Source organism: Pecten maximus, chromosome 6 (genome assembly GCF_902652985.1).
Source record: "Pecten maximus chromosome 6, xPecMax1.1, whole genome shotgun sequence".
Classification (NCBI taxonomy): Eukaryota; Metazoa; Mollusca; class Bivalvia; order Pectinida; family Pectinidae; genus Pecten; species Pecten maximus.
In genome coordinates this window covers 11,754,823-11,778,979 of record NC_047020.1, presented here as the reverse complement: position 1 = coordinate 11,778,979, position 24,157 = coordinate 11,754,823, and the positions used below count along the sequence as shown (strand labels likewise).

Genomic DNA, 24,157 nt, shown 5'->3' with positions numbered 1-24,157 from the left:
AGCACGGCTGACAGAGCCTTGAGGATGATCCCCGTCCTGGAAGGCCTGTCAATATGGCAACCCCAGAAATGGTCAATAAAGTTCATGGTATTGTTATGACGGACAGACGAGTCACAGAAAGATATATAGCCAGTAGAGTTGACATTTTATAGGAAAGAATATATTCCATTCTGGACGAGGATCTTGCAATGAAAAGGCTTTCGGGTCGATGGGTACCAAGACTTCTAACAGTTGATCAGAAGCACACCAGGCAAACAACAATCGAAACAATGGAAGCACCCTGGCTCTTCCCCGCCAAAGAAGGCAAATACTGTTCCATCAGCTCGGGAGGTTATAGCCTCGGTTTTCTGGGATGTACATGGTATTCTGCTAATAGATTATCTCCAAAAGGGACAAACAATCAATGGCACATACTATGCTTCACTTCTGAGGCGGTTACGGGAAAATATTAAAATTAAGCGGCGCGGAAAACTCACTAAAGATGTGTTATTCCATCAGGACAATGCTCCTGTTCAAAGGTCTGGCATTACATGGCTACCATTTACGATTGTGGCTTTAGATTGATTGAGTATCCTCTTTATTCTTCTGATCTCGCTCCATCAGACTTTCATCTATTTCCAAAACTGAAAACAGTGGGCATTTTTTTTAAAATCTGAATCTAATACCTAAAGAGGGGAAAATATCGTTTTGCATGTCAATAGGTCAAAATTGCTTTGCTGTATGTAGATGTCGATCGATTTTGTAACCACTTGTATAACAGGATCTTATTCCGCAGGGAATTAGTTGGATAAAGAAGGTTGTTTGTATTTGCACAGAAAAAATCTAACGCACGAGAATGAAAAGTTGAATAAATATGTACGCACTTGTAGCCTTGATAACTTGAACAGTATGATGTAATGGATTATACAGAAGAACAACATATACCAGGCATGCTTCTTTTAATAGACTTCGAAAAAGCTTTTGATTCTGTTTCATGGACATTTATAAATCAAGTTTTAGAATTTTTCAACTTTGGGGACTCAATTAAACATTGGATAAAAACTTTTACAAATAATATTTCTTCTTTTGTAAACCAAGGTGGAAATTTATCTAAACCCATTAAACTAGAAAGAGGCTGTAGACAAGGAGATCCATTATCACTCTATATTTTTCTTCTCTGTGCAGAAATATTAGCAATTAAATTAAGAACAAATACACATATTAAAGGCATAAAAATTGACACAACAGAACATCTTATATCACAATTCGCTGATGACACTTCTCTTATTCTAGATGGTACTGAAACATCACTTAGGTATGCTTTAAAAGAACTCAATTACTTCTGGGAAATATCGGGACTCAAATTAAACTATACAAAAACACAAGTTATATGGACAGGGAGTAAAAAAATACAGTTCAGAGAAATTAGTCAATAATCTTGTTCTATCATGGGGTTCAACACATTTTAATCTTTTAGGAATTAACTTCAATGTTGACCTCAGTAAAATAGTTCAATCTAACTTCAAAGAAAAAATTACAAAATTAAAGGCACTAATTAAACAGTGGAATAGACGATTTATAACTCTGATAGGTAGAATAACCGTAATAAAAACACTGCTACTACCAATACTTACACACTTATTTATAGGATTACCATCACCTAACCAATCTACTATGAAAGAGATTCAAAATATGTTCAATGAATACCTTTGGGGAAGTCCAATAGCAAAGGTCAAAGGAGATATTATTGTGAAATGTTATGAAGAAGGTGGCTTGAAAATGGTTAATATCCAACATTTTGAAATGGCCTTAAAATCAACATGGATAAGAAATATTTGTCTTAAAAATTCAAATTGGCAGACACTTCTTTTTACAAAAATTAATAGAAATAAGCTTTTAACGTTAGGAAATAGATATATTGAATATAATATCAAAAATGTACTTCATAACATTTTAAAATAAAATTTTGGATTGATGTTTTTAATGCGTGGAATACATTAAGAGGGAAAATTGAAATATTTATGCCAGAACAAATATTATCTCTACCAATTTGGTATAATGATTTAATAAAAATAGGTAATAATACTGTATATTATAAGCAATGGTTTGATAAAGGTGTGATTTTTATAAATGATTTACTTAAAGAAGATGGCAGCTTTCTTCAACAGAATGAATCTAATGAAACTTTTAATTTAAATACTAACTTCATTGATTATAATGGTATTATTTTGGCAGTTAAACGATTAGGATGGAATTTTGAAAAAAAAACCTTACATTACCATTGATACCACTGTATATTGATATTGTTATTAAAAGTAAAAAAGGTACAAGAGATATGTATAATGTATTGAATAAAAATAATGTATTGCCTACAGGCCAAGCAACACTGGACACCATATTTGGAAATACATGTATACCTATTGAGGAATGGAAAAAAATATACAGATTGCCTTTTGACACAAATAAAAATTCAAAACTGCAATGGTTGCAATTTAGAATTGATCATCATGTCTTAGCTACAAACACTTATTTGAAAAAGATTCATTTGGTTCAGTCTGATTTGTGTAACTTCTGCTTCATAGAAAAAGAAACAATACAGCATGTACTTTGGGAATGTAATAAAGTCCAAAATTTAATTATGGCTTTCCAAATTTGGGTGCAAGCTACTTGTAATGAGACATTTAATGTATGTAAAAAAGATTTCATTTTTGGTAAAATAGCACAAAACCCACACCAAAATAACAGAGCAGAAAATATTATAATACTAAATATGAAGCACTATATTTATTGTCAAAAGTGTTTAGGTAAAGCTCTGTACTTACCCACTCTAATTAGTAACCTTAAAACTTCATATAACATCGAGAGATACTTAGCAAAAAAAATATGACAAGGAAGCTACTTTTATTGAGAATTTCAGTGCTTACCATTCAGCTTTTAGAAAATAGATATAACAATTACAATAGGGTAGTGTCTTTCATTATGAAGTTTACCAATGTAATTAATTTTTTATACTTTTTCAATTTGCTTGTGTTTTTGTTGGATTCGTATCAACCTTTTTTTTCCCCATTTAATGTTTTATTAGCAATAGTCAGTTATTTTTTGTCACCCTTTCAGAAATTGCCTTTGCTTTCGTCGGAAATCTCGTTCCCTCTTCTCTTCTTCTTTTGATGTCTCCTTTCTCTCTTATCTTTGTATTTCCTCTTCTAAATCAGCTTCTACTTTTTATCCAAACTATCCCCGAATCCCATTTTTCAATTAGAGCTCCAGTCAATGTATTCATTTGTTGATTGTTTCAATTCTACATACACTGTACTGCCCAATAATTAAGAATGTAATAGTAGATATAAAATATGAGTATTCATAAAAATTGATTACATGTACGTAATTAAGAGAGTATTGATGTATATGTTTGTCTGGAACTAAAAATAAAAAATAAAAAAATTGAACAGTACAATGTATCGATTTTACGATCGGAAACGAAAATTCTTGACCATTTTAATACCCAAAGCAAAATATAAGTATTCTTGGTTTGTTCTGTACATCTATAGATAATGACAAATTGACAGATTAGTGGCGATTTAGACATCAGCTTAATATAACCTAATCATTGTTATGATAGTCATATTAGGAAATCTGCTGTGGAACTGAGTTGTGTGTGTGTAATATACCCTGTGATTCACATATTTTTAAGAAATAGAATCCTTCACTTTGAATCTGAGTATACTAGAACCCTATAAGGACCAAGCAGTTTTATTATCAGTTTTAAATTCTCTACTTGGTAAATTCTTTTTTTACTGATAAATTGTATATTTCTTGATGAGGGTCGTATATAGTAAGCACCGTGCCAGTTTAAATAGATGTGCTTTCAGGCGATTAAAGTGAGGCGGGGTGCCATATCGCACTTTCAACAGTACCGACATCCCTGCCAGAACATTTTTTTTTAATCAAAATTTTATATGCAAGCGCCTGTGATTGTTTCTTAATTTTACATATAAAATGAAAGTAGAATATTCTCTGATTTGGTCTGGAGTCATTTCCACGAAATAGGCGTACAGAAAATAGCCGTTCTGATTGAGCTGGTTTAAGTGATGCAAAGAAGAGGTTGCGTAGTTTAAACCAGTCGATAGCGAAACATTTGTAAATCCCCGGAACTGATAAGGTAGGCCCATTCATTGGTAACTAAACGATACATTTCCGAGACAAGTTTCTTCTAACGAAAGTTATCAAAGATCAAATATCTTATCATGATACAGATCAAGTAATGTATGGAGAGAAAAAGTCCTGATTTCATTATTAAAGTGGTATATCACTATAAGAACCCAATATAGCTGTGTAAACAGTAGCAAATCACATTAATTCCGCCAGAAAGGTACACGTGACAAAAAGCGAGAGTTATGGTCGGTAAGTGGCATTTAACAGATGAGATTTTAAATTTAACACCGTTATCATAGCAACCTAGGACAGGGACCATGCACCTTCCGACCATAACTACCGCTTCTACGAGTTATCCCCGGGACCAAGGTTCTTAATCGAAAGAAAACAAACACCTAACCTTGCCTCTGGAACTCGTTATATTATAGTTTACGTTATCACTTACCCATACCCTGACATTTGTTAAATCTCTATTTTAAGACAATTTTAGTTTATTGCGTAAAAGATATTTCGTTATGACACGAAGGTACACTGTATTTGAATTATATATTTTACTCGGTGGGTGATGTTTTTGTTTTCATTTCAGCCTATTTTATTGCCAAGATTTTAGGTATAATATTGTTATTGATGCTTTTGTTTTTAATATTTGATCAAATGTTTACTGATCTATCGTGAATAACTACACCGGGAGAGCGACTAACGGGTAGACAAAGTATCAATTACTGTACATTAGGTAATCAGCCTGTTATCCTGTTAATTCGACCTTGTACAATTTTTACATATATATCACTATAGTGTATTATACCCTGGGGCGTTTTTACGTAATATCACGTATTATACCCCTGGGACGTTTTTACGTATATATCACGTATTATACCCCTGGGCGTTTTTACTTATATATCACGTATTATACCCTGGGGCGTTTTTACGTATATATCACGTATTATACCCTGGGACGTTTTTACGTATATATCACGTATTATTTATACCCTGGGACGTTTTTACGTATATATCACGTATTATACCCTGGAACGTTTTTACGTATATATCACGTATTTTACCCTGGGGCGTTTTTACATATATATCACGTATTATTTATACCCTGGGGCGTTTTTACGTATATATCACGTATTATACCCTGGGACGTTTTTACGTATATATCACGTATTTTACCCTGGGGCGTTTCCCCTTGGCTGTACCAGTCAGATATCCATTATGACGTTAGAATATAGACAATGATGTTACATCATAACTGTATATGGCCTAAAACATTGCTGCCTCCGTTTTATTTTACCCTCCACATTGTTACTTTTACCTGTCACCATGTAGGTTTACTGAGTTATATGATAAAAGGTTCTTAGATTTGTTTTAATTTTATATGAGATGTTATAAAGTCTTCTCGACCTTTTTAACGGTTTGCAAAAAAAAAAAAAAAAAAAAAAAAAAAAACAAAAATCTACGACTCGTTTTCCTATACACATGTAAGTATCAATATAAGATACCTATGTTGTCCTTGGGTATGAACGTGTTGGCATATAGTCTTTCTCTTCGACTCATAAAGACAACGTATCGATTCTCCCTTTTTATGAAAATACTGGATCTGTTTTCCAATTTAAGACATTAAAACCTGTTAAGTATTACTTAAGCATTGTGGTGTTTAGATAATTAGTGAAGCTATTATCTACAGATCGGTAATCGTTTGTATGAACTACACCTGTACAACATAACGGACAGGGGACGGTGCTGGAATTCTCTCTTCTCCAATGCCAAAAGCACTTATAAACCCTATCCCGAACATAATAAAGAGTGGTGATTTTAGCGATAGCTCTCCAGGACCTATCAGAAGTATTACAAATTTAAACCAATTTATCCCCAATTAATCAAAAATAATTGTGTTCAAGTGCAATTCAAACGGAGATAGGGATTTTCATGACTCAAATGAAGAAAAGATAACTTGTGATTTTAGTAATTGTAAAAGAATTACAAAGTTGATATTCATTGTAGGACAAAAGGTCATCTTACAAAATGGTGTTAGGTTCTACATATTCTGTGACATAATGTATCGGAGTAAAACGCACCAAAGGTTTTTATTAAATTGTATTAATGAAAATAAAAAAGAGAAGGTCATGAAAGAAATAAAACCTGATACGTAAATACATACGAAGTGGGGTTTTTTCATAATGAAGTACCGGCGTACCTACCCTCTATGTTACCAATTATTTAAGTAGCATTGGACTTCCGATATTTGAACGAAAAATGTCTGGGTGAAAGCCTCGTGGGTGAAACTCGAGTCAACAATGACAGCAGGTATCATCGATTTGATCTCCATTGGTCATTGTGACGAGAATTTACAATACACATTCAGGTAATTTAAAAACAAAATTCTGAGGCGCGGACTATTATCAAACTCGCCTAGTTAAAGTAATTTTAAAGCTTTGTGAACAACACTCGAATAATAAAATAACTTTTTTCCGTGACGTTCGTTCGACTAATACTTAGCTAAAATAACAGTAACACGCAAACCATTCTTTTAAACGGTTTAAAGAATCAGAATTTATAAACAAAGCCCTTACGGTTCCTAACCAGAACCCCACTAAGAGCCAGCAGACCTGATATTTTATGTGTGATAGTAACTGGCATTTATATACAAAGAGTGTAGATAGCGAGCCTACATCTGAGGGGAGAAACGTCACCACAAGGGAACCCAAATCTGTGGGGAGTACCGTCACCACAAGGGAACCCACATCTGAGGGGAGTACCGTCACCACAAGGAAACTCACATCTGAGGGGAGGACCGTTACCACAAGGAAAACCAAATCTGAGGGGAGGACGTCACCACAAAGATGTTCAAACAGCCTAGAGGTCTATACTTGTATGTTATTTTATTCTGTGCCATCCAAGACGTCTTTCCTGTTAAAAAAGGTAAGATATTAAATCTATTATCCATTTTACAATATTTTCATGTCGATATATCATTATCTGATTAAGGAAGTTTCTGTAAGTTTTGAAATGAATCCATGTCAGTTACTTTGCCTTCCCAAACAACAAATTAAAAATTATGTTTCACTAATAATATTTCTATACTACAATATATGGATCGAAGCGTTATATAACGGTTTGTGTCATTTCACATAAATTGTTAGGAAATTATCATGTATATATTTTTAATATATTGATAATCGATTCCCTCTCACTATAATTAACAATGAATGACAAATTTGGGTAATATGTCAACCCAAAGACTAATGTTATCATGTTAAGTACACTTTCAGCATGGTAAACATATCAAATATCAAACTTTATGCATTAAAAAAATATATGTATATAAATGCAAATGTATATCATAGGTTATGGAAATGAAACATGACCCATACATGAAAGAACAAAATAAGATATTCTAATGTTTCTAAGATAACATCTTCAAAAATTATACAAAATATACCCAAGATATATAAAAATTGAAAGCTAAATACAATAAAGCCAAAATGGATTAAATTAAGAGATTATACAGCTGATTCTTCCTTCCGGAAATCGTCATAAGGAGTCTGAAGTCAGTATAAACTGTCTATAGTATGAACACGGCTCAGTAGAGGAAGGGAAGGTAGTTGGATTTCACAGGTTTTAATTTACCGCTAGCTTTAGGATTGGTAGTCAGTTTATATTTCTTTAGTAACGTATTTATGATAACGTATTGATATAAAACAAATGTGTTAGCCAAGAGTTTTTATCTAATTCTTAATTTTACATTTAACATAGCAGTAGGATGAAATAAATAATAACAAAACAAAAAGTAGATAGATTAACAGAGAGATAACCTTGAATATAGTCGACCTAAACCTGGTTATAGATTAACAGAGAGCTAACCTTTAATACAGTCGACCTAAACCTGGTTATAGATTAACAGAGAGCTAACCTTTAATACAGTCGACCTAAACCTGGTTATAGATTAACAGAGAGCTAACCTTTAATACAGTCGACCTAAACCTGGTTATAGATTAACAGAGATCTAAACTTTAATACAGTCGACATTAACTTGGTTATAGATTAACAGAGAGCTAACCTTGAATACAGTCTACCTAAACCTGGTTATAGATTAACAGAGAGCTAACCTAATACAGTCTACCTAAACCTGGTTATAGATTAACAGAGAGCTAACCTTTAATACAGTCGACCTAAACCTGGTTATAGATTAACAGAGAGCTAACCTTGAATACAGTCGACCTAAACCTGGTTATAGATTAACAGAGAGCTAACCTTTAATACAGTCGACCTAAACCTGGTTATAGATTAACAGAGATCTAACCTTTAATACAGTCGACCTAAACCTGGTTATAGATTAACAGAGATCTAACCTTTAATACAGTCGATCTAAACTTGGTTATAGATTAACAGAGAGCTAACCTTTAATACAGTCGACCTAAACCTGGTTATAGATTAACAGAGAGCTAACCTTTAATACAGTCGATCTAAACTTGGTAATATATATTAACAGAGAGCTAACCTTTAATACAGTCGACCTAAACCTGGTTATAGATTAACAGAGAGCTAACCTTGAATACAGTCGCCCTAAACCTGGTTATAGATTAACAGAGAGCTAACCTTTAATACAGTCGACCTAAACCTGGTTATAGATTAACAGAGAGCTAACCTTTCATACAGTCGCCCTAAACCTGGTTATAGATTAACAGAGATCTAAACTTTAATACAGTCGCCCTAAACCTGGTTATAGATTAACAGAGAGCTAACCTTTAATACAGTCGACCTGGTTATAGATTAACATAGAGCTAACCTTTAATACTGTCGACCTAAACCTGGTTATAGATCAACAGAGAGCTAACCTTTAATACAGTCGACCTAAACCTGGTTATAGATTAACAGAGATCTAAACTTTAATACAGTCGACCTAAACCTGGTTATAGATTAACAGAGAGCTAACCTTTAATACAGTCGACCTAAACCTGGTTATAGATTAACAGAGAGCTAACCTTTAATACAGTCGCCCTTAACCTGGTCAACGAACAATTTAAACCAAAACAAACCCGTTTTCATAAACACAACAAGTTTTATTCGCGCTTTAATAAGAGGTTGGTGAGCGTCCTATTTACACAAGACATTTAAAGGCATAACAGAAGATACAGTACACATTAACACATAATATGGCAAAGGTAACTTATGTCAACATGCCTAGTATACAAATATTAACACCCTCCACATCTTTATCTCCATCACGATATTATTTCTTTTGGTATAATTATTATTCATACCACATAGTTTGGTATAAGTATTATTCATCGTGGTGATGATGATGATGATGATGATGATGACTACTTAACTAAACCTGGATTTGTACGAGATTATTAGTACTTAACTAAACCTAGATTTGTACCAGGTTATTAGTACTTTAATTAAACCTATATTTGTACGAGGTTATAAGTACATTGTATTTTACTAAACCTAGATTTGTACGTGTTTGTTAGTAGTTCACTAAACTAAGATTTGAACGATTGTTATACATACTGACACCCGGTAAAGCTATGTTATACATACCGACACCCGGTAATGCTATGTTATACATACTGACACCCGGTTAAGCTATGTTATACATACCGACACCCGGTAAAATTATGTTATACATACCGACACCTGGTAAAGTTATGTTATATATACTGACACCCGGTGAAGTTATGTTATACATACTGACATCCGGTGAAGTTATGTTATACATACTGACACCCGGTAAAGCTATGTTATACATACCGACACCCGGTAATGCTATGTTATACATACTGACACCCGGTTAAGCTATGTTATACATACCGACACCCGGTAAAATTATGTTATACATACCGACACCTGGTAAAGTTATGTTATATATACTGACACCCGGTGAAGTTATGTTATACATACTGACATCCGGTGAAGTTATGTTATACATACTGACACCCGGTAAAGCTATGTTATACATACCGACACCCGGTAAAGTTATGTTATACATACTCACACCCGGTTAAGCTATGTTATACATACCGACACCCGGTAAAATTATGTTATACATACCGACACCTGGTAAAGTTATGTTATATATACTGACACCCGGTGAAGTTATGTTATACATACTGACATCCGGTGAAGTTATGTTATACATACTGACATCCGGTAAAGTTATGTTATACATACCGACACCCGGTAAAGTTATGTTATACATACTCACACCCGGTAAAGTTATGTTATACATACTGACAACCGGTAAAGCTATGTTATACATACCGACACCCGGTAAAGCTATGTTATACATACCGACACCCGGTAAAGTTATGTTATATATACTCACACCTGGTAAAGTTATGTTATATATACTGACACCCGGTAAAGCTATGTTATACATACCGACACCCGGTAAAGTTATGTTATACATACTGACACCCGGTAAAGTTATGTTATATATACTCACACCCGGTAAAGTTATGTTATACATACTGACACCCGGTAAAGCTATGTTATACATACCGACACCCGGTAAAGCTATGTTATATATACTGACACCTGGTAAAGTTATGTTATACATACTGACACCCGGTAAAGTTATGTTATACATACTGACACCCGGTAAAGCTATGTTATATATACTGACACCTGGTAAAGTTATGTTATACATACTGACACCCGGTAAAGCTATGTTATACATACTCACACCCGGTAAAGTTATGTTATACATACTGAAACCCGGTAAAGTTATGTTATACATACTGACTCCCGGTAAAGTTATGTTATAAATACTGACACCCAGTAAAGCTATTTTATACATACTGACATCCGGTAAAGTTATGTTATACATACTGACACCCGGTAAAGCTATGTTATACATACTGACACCCGGTAAAGTTATGTTATATATACCGACACCTGGTAAAGTTATGTTATACATACTGACACCCGGTAAAGCTATGTTATACATACTGACACCCGGTAAAGTTATGTTATATATACCGACACCTGGTAAAGTTATGTTATACATACTGACACCCGGTAAAGTTATGTTATAAATACTGACACCCGGTAAAGTTATGTTATACATACTGACATCCGGTAAAGTTATGTTATACATACTGACACCCGGTAAAGCTATGTTATACATACTGACACCCGGTAAAGCTATGTTAAACATACCGACACCCTATAAAGCTATATTATACATACTGACACCCGGTAAAGTTATGTTATAAATACTGACATCCGGTAAAGTTATGTTATAAATACTGACACCCGGTAAAGCTATGTTATACATACTGACACCCGGTAAAGTTATGTTATACATACTCACACTCGGTAAAGTTATGTTATACACACCCGGTAAAGTTATGTTATACATACTCACACCCGGTAAAGTTATGTTATACATACTGACACCCGGTAAAGTTATGTTATACATACTGACACCCGGTAAAATTATGTTATACATACCGACACCCGGTAAAGCTATGTTATACATACTGACACCCGGTAAAGTTATGTTATACATACTGACACCCGGTAAAGCTATGTTATACATACTGACACCCGGTAAAGTTATGTTATACATACTGACACCCGGTAAAGTTATGTTATACATACTGACACCCGGTAAAGTTATGTTATACATACTGACACCCGGTAAAGTTATGTTATACATACTGACACCCGATAAAGTTATGTTATACATACTGACACCCGGTAAAGTTATGTTATATATACTGACACCCGATAAAGTTATGTTATATATACTGACACCCGGTAAAGTTATGTTATACATACTGACACCCGATAAAGTTATGTTATACATACTGACACCCGGTAAAGTTATGTTATGTATACTGACACCCGGTAAAGTTATGTTATACATACTGACACCCGGTAAAGTTATGTTATACATACTGACACCCGGTAAAGCTATGTTATACATACTGACACCCGGTAAAGTTATGTTATACATACTGACACTCAGTAAAGCTATGTTATACATACTCACACCCGGTAAAGCTATGTTATACATACTGACACCCGGTAAAGCTATGTTATACATACTGACACCCGGTAAAGTTATGTTATACATACTGACACCCGGTAAAGTTATGTTATACATACTGACACCCGGTAAAGTTATGTTATACATACTGACACCCGGTTAAGTTATGTTATACATACTGACACCCGGTAAAGTTATGTTATACATACTGACACCCGGTAAAGCTATGTTATACATACTGACACCCGGTAAAGTTATGTTATACATACTGACACCCGGTAAAGTTATGTTATACATACTGACACCCGGTAAAGTTATGTTATACATACTGACACCCGGTAAAGCTATGTTATACATACTGACATGAGGTAAAGTTAAATTCGCCTTTAACGTTGATAGCCCTAGAATGTAGAGATGAGTAATTACGTGGGAAATTGACGGTAAGTATGTACGGGTCATGCAAACCTTGTTCATTATGATCATTACATACGATCCGCAAATATTTTCTCATGTTTTAACGATTTCATTTGATTGGTGCCAAAATTGTTATTTTAGAGAATAAAGGTTAATATCATTATCAAAATAAACATTTATCTGATGACAGTAACTACCCCTAATGTCGGGTATCGCCTTACAACTTACTGTCATAAAAATAACATACATGCTACACATGAATTTTAATTCTAATTTTGATATTCAACACATTACGTTATAATTGACGAACATGTTCTTACAATTTACAAATGTAACTGATAAGAACGAACAAAGGAGACAAAACGACAAGCCCCACACGAAAGACACGTTTACAATATATACTTTAGTAAATTAGAAGTAATGATACCGCAGTGTAGGCCTCCTCAGAATACATGAGGCCAAGCTTTCGGTGACAGCGACATTTTGACGGCTTATAATTCTTCTTTATGAAATATAACCGCCACCTTTAACCACACAACAGAGGGAATACTTCTCAAAAGAGAGACATTATTAACAATCCATCTTCCTTCACGTGAATTACATAACTAAGAAGAACATTATTAGCAATTCATCTTCCTTCAGGCAAATTACATAACTAAGAAGAACACTATTAGCGATCCATCTTCCTTCAGGTGAATTACATAACTAAGAAGAATATTATTAACAATCCATCTTCCTTCACGTGAATTACATAACTAAGAAGAACATTATTAACAATCCATCTTCCTTCACGTGAATTACATAACTAAGAAGAACACTATTAGCGATCCATCTTCCTTCACGTGAATTACATAACTAAGAAGAACATTATGAACAATCCATCTTCCTTCAGGTGAATTACATAACTAATAAGAACACTATTAGCGATCCATCTTCCTTCACGTGAATTACATAACTAAGAACATTATTAACAATCCATCTTCCTTCACGTGAATAACATAACTAAGAAGAACATTATTAACAATCCATCTTCCTTCACGTGAATTACATAACTAAGAAGAACATTATTAACAATCCATCTTCCTTCACGTGAATTAAATAACTAAGAAGAACATTATTAACAATCCATCTTCCTTCAGGCAAATTAAATAACTAAGAAGAACATTATTAACAATCCATCATCCTTCACGTGAATTACATAACTACGAAGAACATTATTAGCGATCCATCTTCCTTCACGTGAATTACATAACTAAGAAGAACATTATTAACAATCCATCTTCCTTCAGGCAAATTACATAACTAAGAAGAACATTATTAACAATCCATCTTCCTTCAGGCAAATTACATAACTAAGAAGAACATTATTAGCGATCCATCCTCCTTCGCGTGAATTACATAACTAAGAAGAACATTATTAACAATCCATCTTCCTTCACGTGAATTACATAACTAAGAAGAACATTATTAGCGATCCAACTTCTTTCACGTGAATTACATAACTAAGAAGAACATTATTTACAATCCATCTTCCTTCACGTGAATTACATAACTAAGAAGAACATTATTAACAATCCATCTTCCTTCACGTGAATTACATAACTAAGAAGAACATTATTAACAATCCATCTTCCTTCACGTGAATTACATAACTAAGAAGAACATTATAAGCGATCCAACTTCTTTCACGTGAATTACATAACTAAGAAGAACATTATTTACAATCCATCTTCCTTCACGTGAATTACATAACTAAGAAGAACATTATTAACAATCCATCTTCCTTCACGTGAATTACATAATTAAGAAGAACATTATTAGCGATCCAACTTCTTTCACGTGAATTACATAACTAAGAAGAACATTATTTACAATCCATCTTCCTTCACGTGAATTACATAACTAAGAAGAACATTATTTACAATCCATCTTCCTTCACGTGAATTACATAACTAAGAAGAACATTATTAACAATCCATCTTCTTTCAGGCAAATAACATAACTAAGAAGAACATTATTAGCGATCCATCTTCCTTCACGTGAATTACATAACTAAGAAGAACATCATTAACAATCCATCTTCCTTCAGGCAAATTACATAACTAAGAAGAACATTATTAACAATCCATCTTCCTTCACGTGAATTACATAACTAAGAAGAACATTATTAGCGATCCATCTTCCTTCACGTGAATTACATAACTAAGAAGAACTATTTTTACAATCCATCTTCCTTCACGTGAATTACATAACTAAGAAGAACATTATTAACAATCCATCTTCCTTCACGTGAATTACATAACTAAGAAGAACATTATTAACAATCCATCTTCCTTCACGTGAATTACATAACTAAGAAGAACATTATTAACAATCCATCTTCCTTCACGTGAATTACATAACTACGAAGAACATTATTAGCGATCCATCTTCCTTCACGTGAATAACATAACTAAGAAGAACATTATTAACAATCCATCTTCCTTCAGGCAAATTACATAACTAAGAAGAACATTATTAACAATCCATCTTCCTTCACGTGAATTACATAACTAAGAAGAACACTATTAGCGATCCATCCTCCTTCAGGCAAATTACATAACTAAGAAGAACATTATTAACAATCCATCTTCCTTCACGTGAATTACATAACTAAGAAGAACACTATTAGCGATCCATCCTCCTTCGCGTGAATTACATAACTAAGAAGAACATTATTAACAATCCATCTTCCTTCACGTGAATTACATAACTAAGAAGAACATTATTAGCGATCGACCTTCTTTCACGTGAATTACATAACTAAGAAGAACATTATTTACAATCCATCTTCCTTCACGTGAATTACATAACTAAGAAGAACATTATTAACAATCCATCTTCCTTCACGTGAATTACATAACTAAGAAGAACATCATTAACGATCCATCTTCCTTCACGTGAATTACATAACTAAGAAGAACATTATTAGCGATCCATCTTCCTTCACGTGAATTACATAACTAAGAAGAACATTATTTACAATCCATCTTCCTTCACGTGAATTACATAACTAAGGGGAACATTATTAACGATCCATCTTCCTTCACGTGAATTACATAACTAAGAAGTACATTATTTACAATCCATCTTCCTTCACGTGAATAACATAACTAAGAAGAACATTATTTACAATCCATCTTCCTTCACGTGAATTACATAACTAAGAAGAACATTATTAGCGATCCATCTTCCTTCACGTGAATTACATAACTAAGAAGAACGTTATTAACGATCCATCTTCCTTCACGTGAATTACATAACTAAGAAGAACATTATTAGCGATCCATCTTCCTTCACGTGAATTACATAACTAAGAAGAACATTATTAACAATCCATCTTCCTTCACGTGAATTACATAACTAAGAAGAACATCATTAGCGATCCATCTTCCTTCTTGTGAATTACATAACTAAGAAGAACATTATTAACAATCCATCTTCTTTCAGGCAAATAACATAACTAAGAAGAACATTATTAACAATCCATCTTCCTTCAGGCAAATTACATAACTAAAAAGAACATTATTAACAATCCATCTTCCTTCACGTGAATTACATAACTAAGAAGAACATTATTAGCGTTCCATCTTCCTTCACGTGAATTACATAACTAAGAAGAACATCATTAACAATCCATCTTCCTTCAGGCAAATTACATAACTAAGAAGAACATTATTAACAATCCATCTTCCTTCACGTGAATTACATAACTAAGAAGAACATCATTAACAATCCATCTTCCTTCACGTGAATTACATAACTAAGAAGAACTATTTTTACAATCCATCTTCCTTCACGTGAATTACATAACTAAAAAGAACATTATTAACAATCCATCTTCCTTCACGTGAATTACATAACTAAGAAGTACATTATTTACAATCCATCTTTCTTCACGTGAATTACATAACTAAGAAGAACATTATTAACAATCCATCATCCTTCACGTGAATTACATAACTACGAAGAACATTATTAGCGATCCATCTTCCTTCACGTGAATTACATAACTAAGAAGAACATTATTAACAATCCATCTTCCTTCAGGCAAATTACATAACTAAGAAGAACATTATTAACAATCCATCTTCCTTCAGGCAAATTACATAACTAAGAAGAACATTATTAGCGATCCATCCTCCTTCGCGTGAATTACATAACTAAGAAGAACATTATTAACAATCCATCTTCCTTCACGTGAATTACATAACTAAGAAGAACATTATTAGCGATCCAACTTCTTTCACGTGAATTACATAACTAAGAAGAACATTATTTACAATCCATCTTCCTTCACGTGAGTTACATAACTAAGAAGAACATTATTAACAATCCATCTTCCTTCACGTGAATTACATAACTAAGAAGAACATCATTAACGATCCATCTTCCTTCACGTGAATTACATAACTAAGAAGAACATTATTAGCGATCCATCTTCCTTCACGTGAATTACATAACTAAGAAGAACATTATTTACAATCCATCTTCCTTCACGTGAATTACATAACTAAGGGGAACATTATTAGCGATCCATCTTCCTTCACGTGAATTACATAACTAAGAAGAACATTATTAGCGATCCATCTTCCTTCACGTGAATTACATAACTAATAAGAACATTATTAGCGATCCATCTTCCTTCACGTGAATTACATAACTAAGAAGAACATTATTAACAATCCATCTTCCTTCAGGCAAATTACATAACTAAGAAGAACATTATTAACAATCCATCTTCCTTCACGTGAATTACATAACTAAGGGGAACATGTTATTGTTATCGCATATTTCCTTAGCTGGTTATGAGTGAAGCTTTATAATTATCATCTCTGATTGGTTAATATAACTCAGTTAATGAGATATGCTGAAAGTCTTTGAACGAAACTGGTTATATAACAAATGCAAGTTACTGTTAATAAATGGTTTATTGAGCACTCTTATTGTCTCCACTTTGCCACATATCTATATAACTTTCTGCCATGTTATGTTGGTAAGTACAACGGGTACCTGGGTAATCAGCCCCAGATATCAGGTCTGTATGGGTATTTATCGATAATAATCATAGCAATACAGAAGTGGTGAATTATTTAACTGTTTTCTCTAATAAAGAAAATGTAATAAACCAACTCCAGTGGGCGGCCATGTCACAATAAAACGGCCTAATTGACAGGTGTCACTGAATGTATAGGTGAGAGGTTAATGTGTGTCGTTTTCAAGGTGTGATTGCGTACTAATTACACACTTCTTGTAATTACGTGTGGTTTCGATTTTCCTTCTTTTCCCCTTTGTATGTACGATAATATGACTGTGTCACCTAAATATTACGAAGTTAAAAATACAAAAGACTATTACCGTATTTGAAACTCAAACAAAAACCTCAACCAGAAATTACCTGTAAACTCTGTATTATTATATACATATGTTTTCACGAGAACAGCATTGTTACACATTGGAGTGAAAGAAAAATGGAACTAAGTCGAAATCATCCTATGCCACCACTTTACTAAACTTTGATCAGACAGGTTTAGAAAATCAAATATAAAATCTAATGTTATTTTTTACCGATATTTTCTGACTTTAACACCAGTACATCGCTTATGAATCTTACCATTTTTAAACACCATAGAAATAATTTACGAGAATTTCGATCATGTCAAATCTAGTGATTGTTAGCAGAGGGACCTCATAATGTGTTACAGTCTAAGTGTTATTGGACATTCCCTAGTGTGTTTAGCCCATTCTCAGGAAGGTCCAAATACACGAAGACTGTAACAGATTCTCAGGTCCCTGTGATACACACTAGGGAAGTCCAAATACACGTAGACTGTAACAGATTCTCAGGTCCCTGTGATACACACTAGGGAAGGTCCAAATACCCGTAGACTTTAACAAAGTCTAAGGTTCCTGTGATACACACTAGAGAAGTCCAAATATACGTAGATTGTGACAGATTCTCAGGTCCCTGTGATACACACTAGAGAAGTCCAAATATACGTAGATTGTGACAGATTCCCAGGTCCCTGTGATACACACTAGGGAAGTCCAAATATACGTAGATTGTGACAGATTCTCAGGTCCCTGTGATACACACTAGGGAAGGTCCAAATACAAGTAAACTAACAAATTATTTGTCCCTGTGTTTCACACAAGGGGAAGGTCCAAATACACGTAGACTGTGACAGATTCTCAGGTCCCTGTGATACACACTAGGGAAGTCCATATATATGTAGATTGTGACAGATTCTCAGGTCCCTGTGATACACACTAGGGAAGTCCAAATATACGTAGATTGTGACAGATTCTCAGGTCCCTGTGAAACATACTAGAGAAGTCCAAATATACGTAGATTGTGACAGATTCTCAGGTCCCTGTGATACACACTAGGGAAGTCCAAATACACGTAGATTGTGACAGATTCCCAGGTCCCTGTGATACACACTAGAGAAGTCCAAATATACGTAGATTGTGACAGATTCTCAGGTCCCAGTGATACACACTAGGGAAGTCCAAATACACGTAGATTGTGACAGATTCCCAGATCCCTGTGATACACACTAGGGAAGTCCAAATATACGTAGATTGTGACAGATTCCCAGGTCCCTGTGATACACACTAGGGAAGTCCAAATACACGTAGATTGTGACAGATTCCCAGGTCCCTGTGATACACACTAGAGAAGTCCAAATATACGTAGATTGTGACAGATTCTCAGGTCCCTGTGATACACACTAGGGAAGTCCAAATACACGTAGATTGTGACAGATTCCCAGGTCCCTGTGATACACACTAGGGAAGTCCAAATACATGTATACGTAGATTGTGACAGATCCTCAGGTCCCTGTGATACACACTAGAGAAGTCCAAATATACGAAGACTGTAACAAATTCTTAGGTCCCTGTGATACACACTAGAGAAGTCCAAATATGCGTAGATTGTGACAGATTCTCAGGTCCCTGTGATACACACTAGAGAAGTCCAAATATACGTAGATTGTGACAGATTCCCAGGTCCCTGTGATACACACTAGGGAAGTCCAAATATACGTAGATTGTGACAGATTCTCAGGTCCCTGTGATACACACTAGAGAAGTCCAAATATACGTAGATTGTGACAGATTCTCAGGTCCCTGTGATACACACTAGAGAAGTCCAAATATACGTAGATTGTGACAGATTCTCAGGTCCCTGTGATACACACTAGAGAAGTCCAAATATACGTAGATTGTAACAAATTCTTAGGTCCCTGTGATACACACTAGAGAAGTCCAAATATGCGTAGATTGTGACAGATTCTCAGGTCCCTGTGATACACACTAGAGAAGTCCAAATATACGTAGATTGTGACAGATTCTCAGGTCCCTGTGATACACACTAGGGAAGTCCAAATATGCGTAGATTGTGACAGATTCTCAGGTCCCTGTGATACACACTAGAGAAGTCCAAATATACGTAGATTGTGACAGATTCTCAGGTCCCTGTGATACACACTAGAGAAGTCCAAATATGCGTAAATTGTGACAGATTCTCAGGTCCCTGTGATACACACTAGAGAAGTCCAAATATACGTAGACTGTAACAAATTCTTAGGTCCCTGTGATACACACTAGAGAAGTCCAAATATGCGTAGATTGTGACAGATTCTCAGGTCCCTGTGATACACACTAGAGAAGTCCAAATATACGTAGATTGTGACAGATTCTCAGGTCCCTGTGATACACACTAGGGAAGTCCAAATACACGTAGGTTGTGACAGATTCTCAGGTCCCTGTGATACACACTACTATTTACATGTTTACTTATCCAAATGTATTTTGTTTTAAACATCCTGTTTATTAATCACAGAATTTATTGGTTATTTTAAAGCAGATCAACTAATATCAATGAAGACAAAGGTTGTTAAGAATGCCTTTTTCTTTCTTTCTTACAATAATAATTCTTTCTTTCTTTCTTCACTAGAGATTTTTTTTATTGCTATGCAGTCCCTATAACTAATCCTCAACCGTAAAGTAAAGTAAACACCCAGAGTGGTTCGGTGGTGTAGTGGTAACAAACTGGCCTTTCACCTAGGCGATCAGGGTTCGATTCCCGATCGGACGTGAAAAGACCACACGGGTTTCCGATGCACACGTATTTCTATAACATTAGCTTTGTTCTTATATTCCAGATGTGGTTTTCGTTGTGGACAAGTCGGGGAGCATAGCACAATCAGATTTTAATACGGCTATTGATTTTCTTAAAGATGTGGTCAGCGAACTGACCATTGGTACAGGGGACGTCCAAGTATCTGTGGTCAGTTTCTCAAATACCACCGATGAAGAATTTGATCTTGACGATTACACGGACAAGACCAACCTTCTTACAGCAATTGATGGGTTGAAGTCGTCCATAACGACCACTGGAGGTACTTTTACCAACGACGCTCTAGACTATGTTCAGAGTACTTCATTCACTATTGCGAAGGGAGTAAGGTCGGACGCTGATCCTATAGTCGTTGTTATCACAGACGGTGTCTCCCAGAATACAGCACTAACCAAAACAGCTGCTGACACTATCCGGAGTTCTATAATCGGAAGTATCATATATGCGATAGGTATAGGATCTGCCCTTAGCTCCACCACACAGGACCTGTTGTATATTGCCAGTGACCCGGATTCTGACAATGTTATGTATGTCACATCCTTCTTATACGTATGCAATCTTGTGCCAACGCTCGTAGTGAAAATAGGTAAGAATATGTATTCTGTTACAGAGTGTCATGTGGTAATGTGTTACAAAGTGTGTTACTACTCGTGGCAATGTGTTACAAAGTGTGTTACTACTCGTGGCAATGTGTTACAAAGTGTGTTACTACTCGTGGTAATGTGTTACAAAGTGTGTTACTACTTGTGGTAATGTGTTACAAAGTGTGTTACTACTCGTGGTAATGTGTTACAAAGTGTGTTCATACTCGTGGTAATGTGTTACAAAGTGTGTTACTACTCGTGGTAATGTGTTACAAAGTGTGTTCATACTCGTGGTAATGTGTTACAAAGTGTGTTACTACTCGTGGTAATGTGTTACAAAGTGTGTTACTACTCGTGGTAATGTGTTACAAAGTGTGTTACTACTCGTGGCAATATGTTACAAAGTGTGTTACTACTCGTGATAATGTGTTACAAAGTGTGTTACTACTCGTGGTAATGTGTTACAAAGTGTGTTACTACTCGTGGTAATGTGTTACAAAGTGTGTTACTACTCGTGGTAATGTGTTACAAAGTATGTTACTACTCGTGGTAATGTGTTACAAAGTGTGTTACTACTCGTGGCAATATGTTACAAAGTGTGTTACTACTCGTGGTAATGTGTTACAAAGTGTGTTACTACTCGTGGTAATGTGTTACAAAGTGTGTTACTACTCGTGGTAATGTGTTACAAAGTGTGTTACTACTCGTGGTAATGTGTTACAAAGTATGTTACTACTCGTGGTAATGTGTTACAAAGTATGTTACTACTCGTGGTAATGTGTTACAAAGTATGTTACTACTCGTGGTAATGTGTTGCAAAGTGTGTTACTACTCGTGGTAATGTGTTACAAAGTGTGTTACTACTCGTGGTAATGTGTTACAAAGTGTGTTACTACTCGTGGTAATGTGTTACAAAGTATGTTACTACTCGTGGTAATGTGTTACAAAGTGTGTTACTACTCGTGGTTATATTACAGAGAGTGTTACTACTCGTGGTTATATTACAAAGTATGTTACTACTCGTGGTAATGTGTTACAAAGTGTGTTACTACTCGGGGTAATGTGTTATAAAGTGTGTTACTACTTATGGTAATGTGTTACAAAGTGTGTTCCTACTCGTGGTAATGTGTTACAAAGTGTGTTATTACTCTTGGTAAAGTGTTACAAAGTGTGTTACTACTCGTGGTAATGTGTTACAAAGTGTGTTACTACTCGTGGTAATGTGTTACAAAGTATGTTACTACTCGTGGTAATGTGTTACAAAGTGTGTTACTACTCGTGGTTATATTACAGAGAGTGTTACTACTCGTGGTTATATTACAAAGTATGTTACTACTCGTGGTAATGTGTTACAAAGTGTGTTACTACTCGTGGTAATGTGTTACAAAGTATGTTACTACTCGGGGTAATGTGTTATAAAGTGTGTTACTACTTATGGTAATGTGTTACAAAGTGTGTTCCTACTCGTGGTAATGTGTTACAAAGTGTGTTATTACTCTTGGTAAAGTGTTACAAAGTGTGTTACTACTCGTGGTAATGTGTTACAAAGTGTGTTCCTACTCGTGGTAATGTGTTACAAAGTGTGTTATTACTCGTGGTAAAGTGTTACAAAGTGTGTTATTACTCGTGGTAATGTGTTACATATCTACACATAAACTTTTCACATTTTTGAATTCTTTTCAATAATAACTGAATGGATTTTAACCAAAATATAAACCTTGGAAGAGGGTGATCGGAATTTGTCACAAAATGCGGTATCGATCATTTATTCTGAATGAGAGTGTTTATTTCTTCTATCAAAATGTGATATGCGGTCGTCATATATGGAGGACATCATATCATGATTATATCTGAACATTTTATTTTATTTCAGATAGCACAATTTCTGTGTCTGTAGCATCCGGTTGTACACAAACAACAACAACGGTGTTTGTAGGCAAAGGTGGCGGTGGTGCAACTACAACCACAACCACCACAACCACAACCACGCCCACAACCACGCCCACAACAACTACAACCACGCCCACAACCACAACCACCACAACCACGCCCACAACCACAACCACCACAACCACGCCCACAACAACTACAACCACAACAACCACAACCACAACCACCACAACCACGCCTACAACAACTACAGGTTTACAAGCTGTTGCACGTGGTCAAGAGGCATCATCAAATGAAGATTCCTCAACAGGTGCAGTATTTATCGTTTGCAAATTATAAGTCGAAGTCTTATTTTTGGCACGAATTTCCGACACATAGTTCTGATTGATACAAAATACAAATATATGGACCCTTGTTTGCAAGTTCATGTCAACATCGTCCGTGCATACATTATAACCTTCATCCTCGGCTTACTTTGTTCTTCATGTTTTATGTTATTTGCGTGATACGTCTGTTCTGTAGTAGTAAAACTTATTTTGAGTATATGTTTTATTTTTTTACCATGTTAAAAAACTTCGCGTGAGCACAAGTTTTCCCCAGAAATCTATATAAACGTCATGCATTCTGCCAAATAAAGGTTATTCCATCCTACTGTGACCAGTCCTCGTGTTACATTGGTTACTTTATCGTACTGTGACTAGTCCTGGTGTTAAATTGGTTACTTTAACCTACTGTGACTAGTCCTGGTGTTACATTGGTTACTTTATCCTACTGTGACAAGTCCTCGTGTTATATTGGTTACTTTATCGTACTGTGACTAGTCCTGGTGTTACATTGGTTACTTTATCGTACTGTGACTAGTTCTGGTGTTACATTGGTTACTTTATCGTACTGTGACTAGTCCTCGTGTTACATTGGTTACTTTATCGTACTGTGACTAGTCCTGGTGTT

The 24,157-nt window shown here is 34.9% G+C and overlaps 1 protein-coding gene across 1 annotated transcript in view; it reads left to right on the top strand.

Annotated features, from left to right (window-relative positions):
• Positions 1-23,545, top strand: part of LOC117330040 (serine-rich adhesin for platelets-like) — a 41,661-nt gene extending 18,116 nt beyond the window's left edge. The window contains exons 8-9 of the mRNA XM_033888260.1: positions 20,758-21,318; positions 23,190-23,545. Coding sequence (XP_033744151.1) covers positions 20,758-21,318; positions 23,190-23,545 — 917 coding nt within the window. The remainder of the gene's footprint in view (positions 1-20,757; positions 21,319-23,189) is intronic.
• Positions 23,546-24,157: the final 612 nt, after the last annotated feature.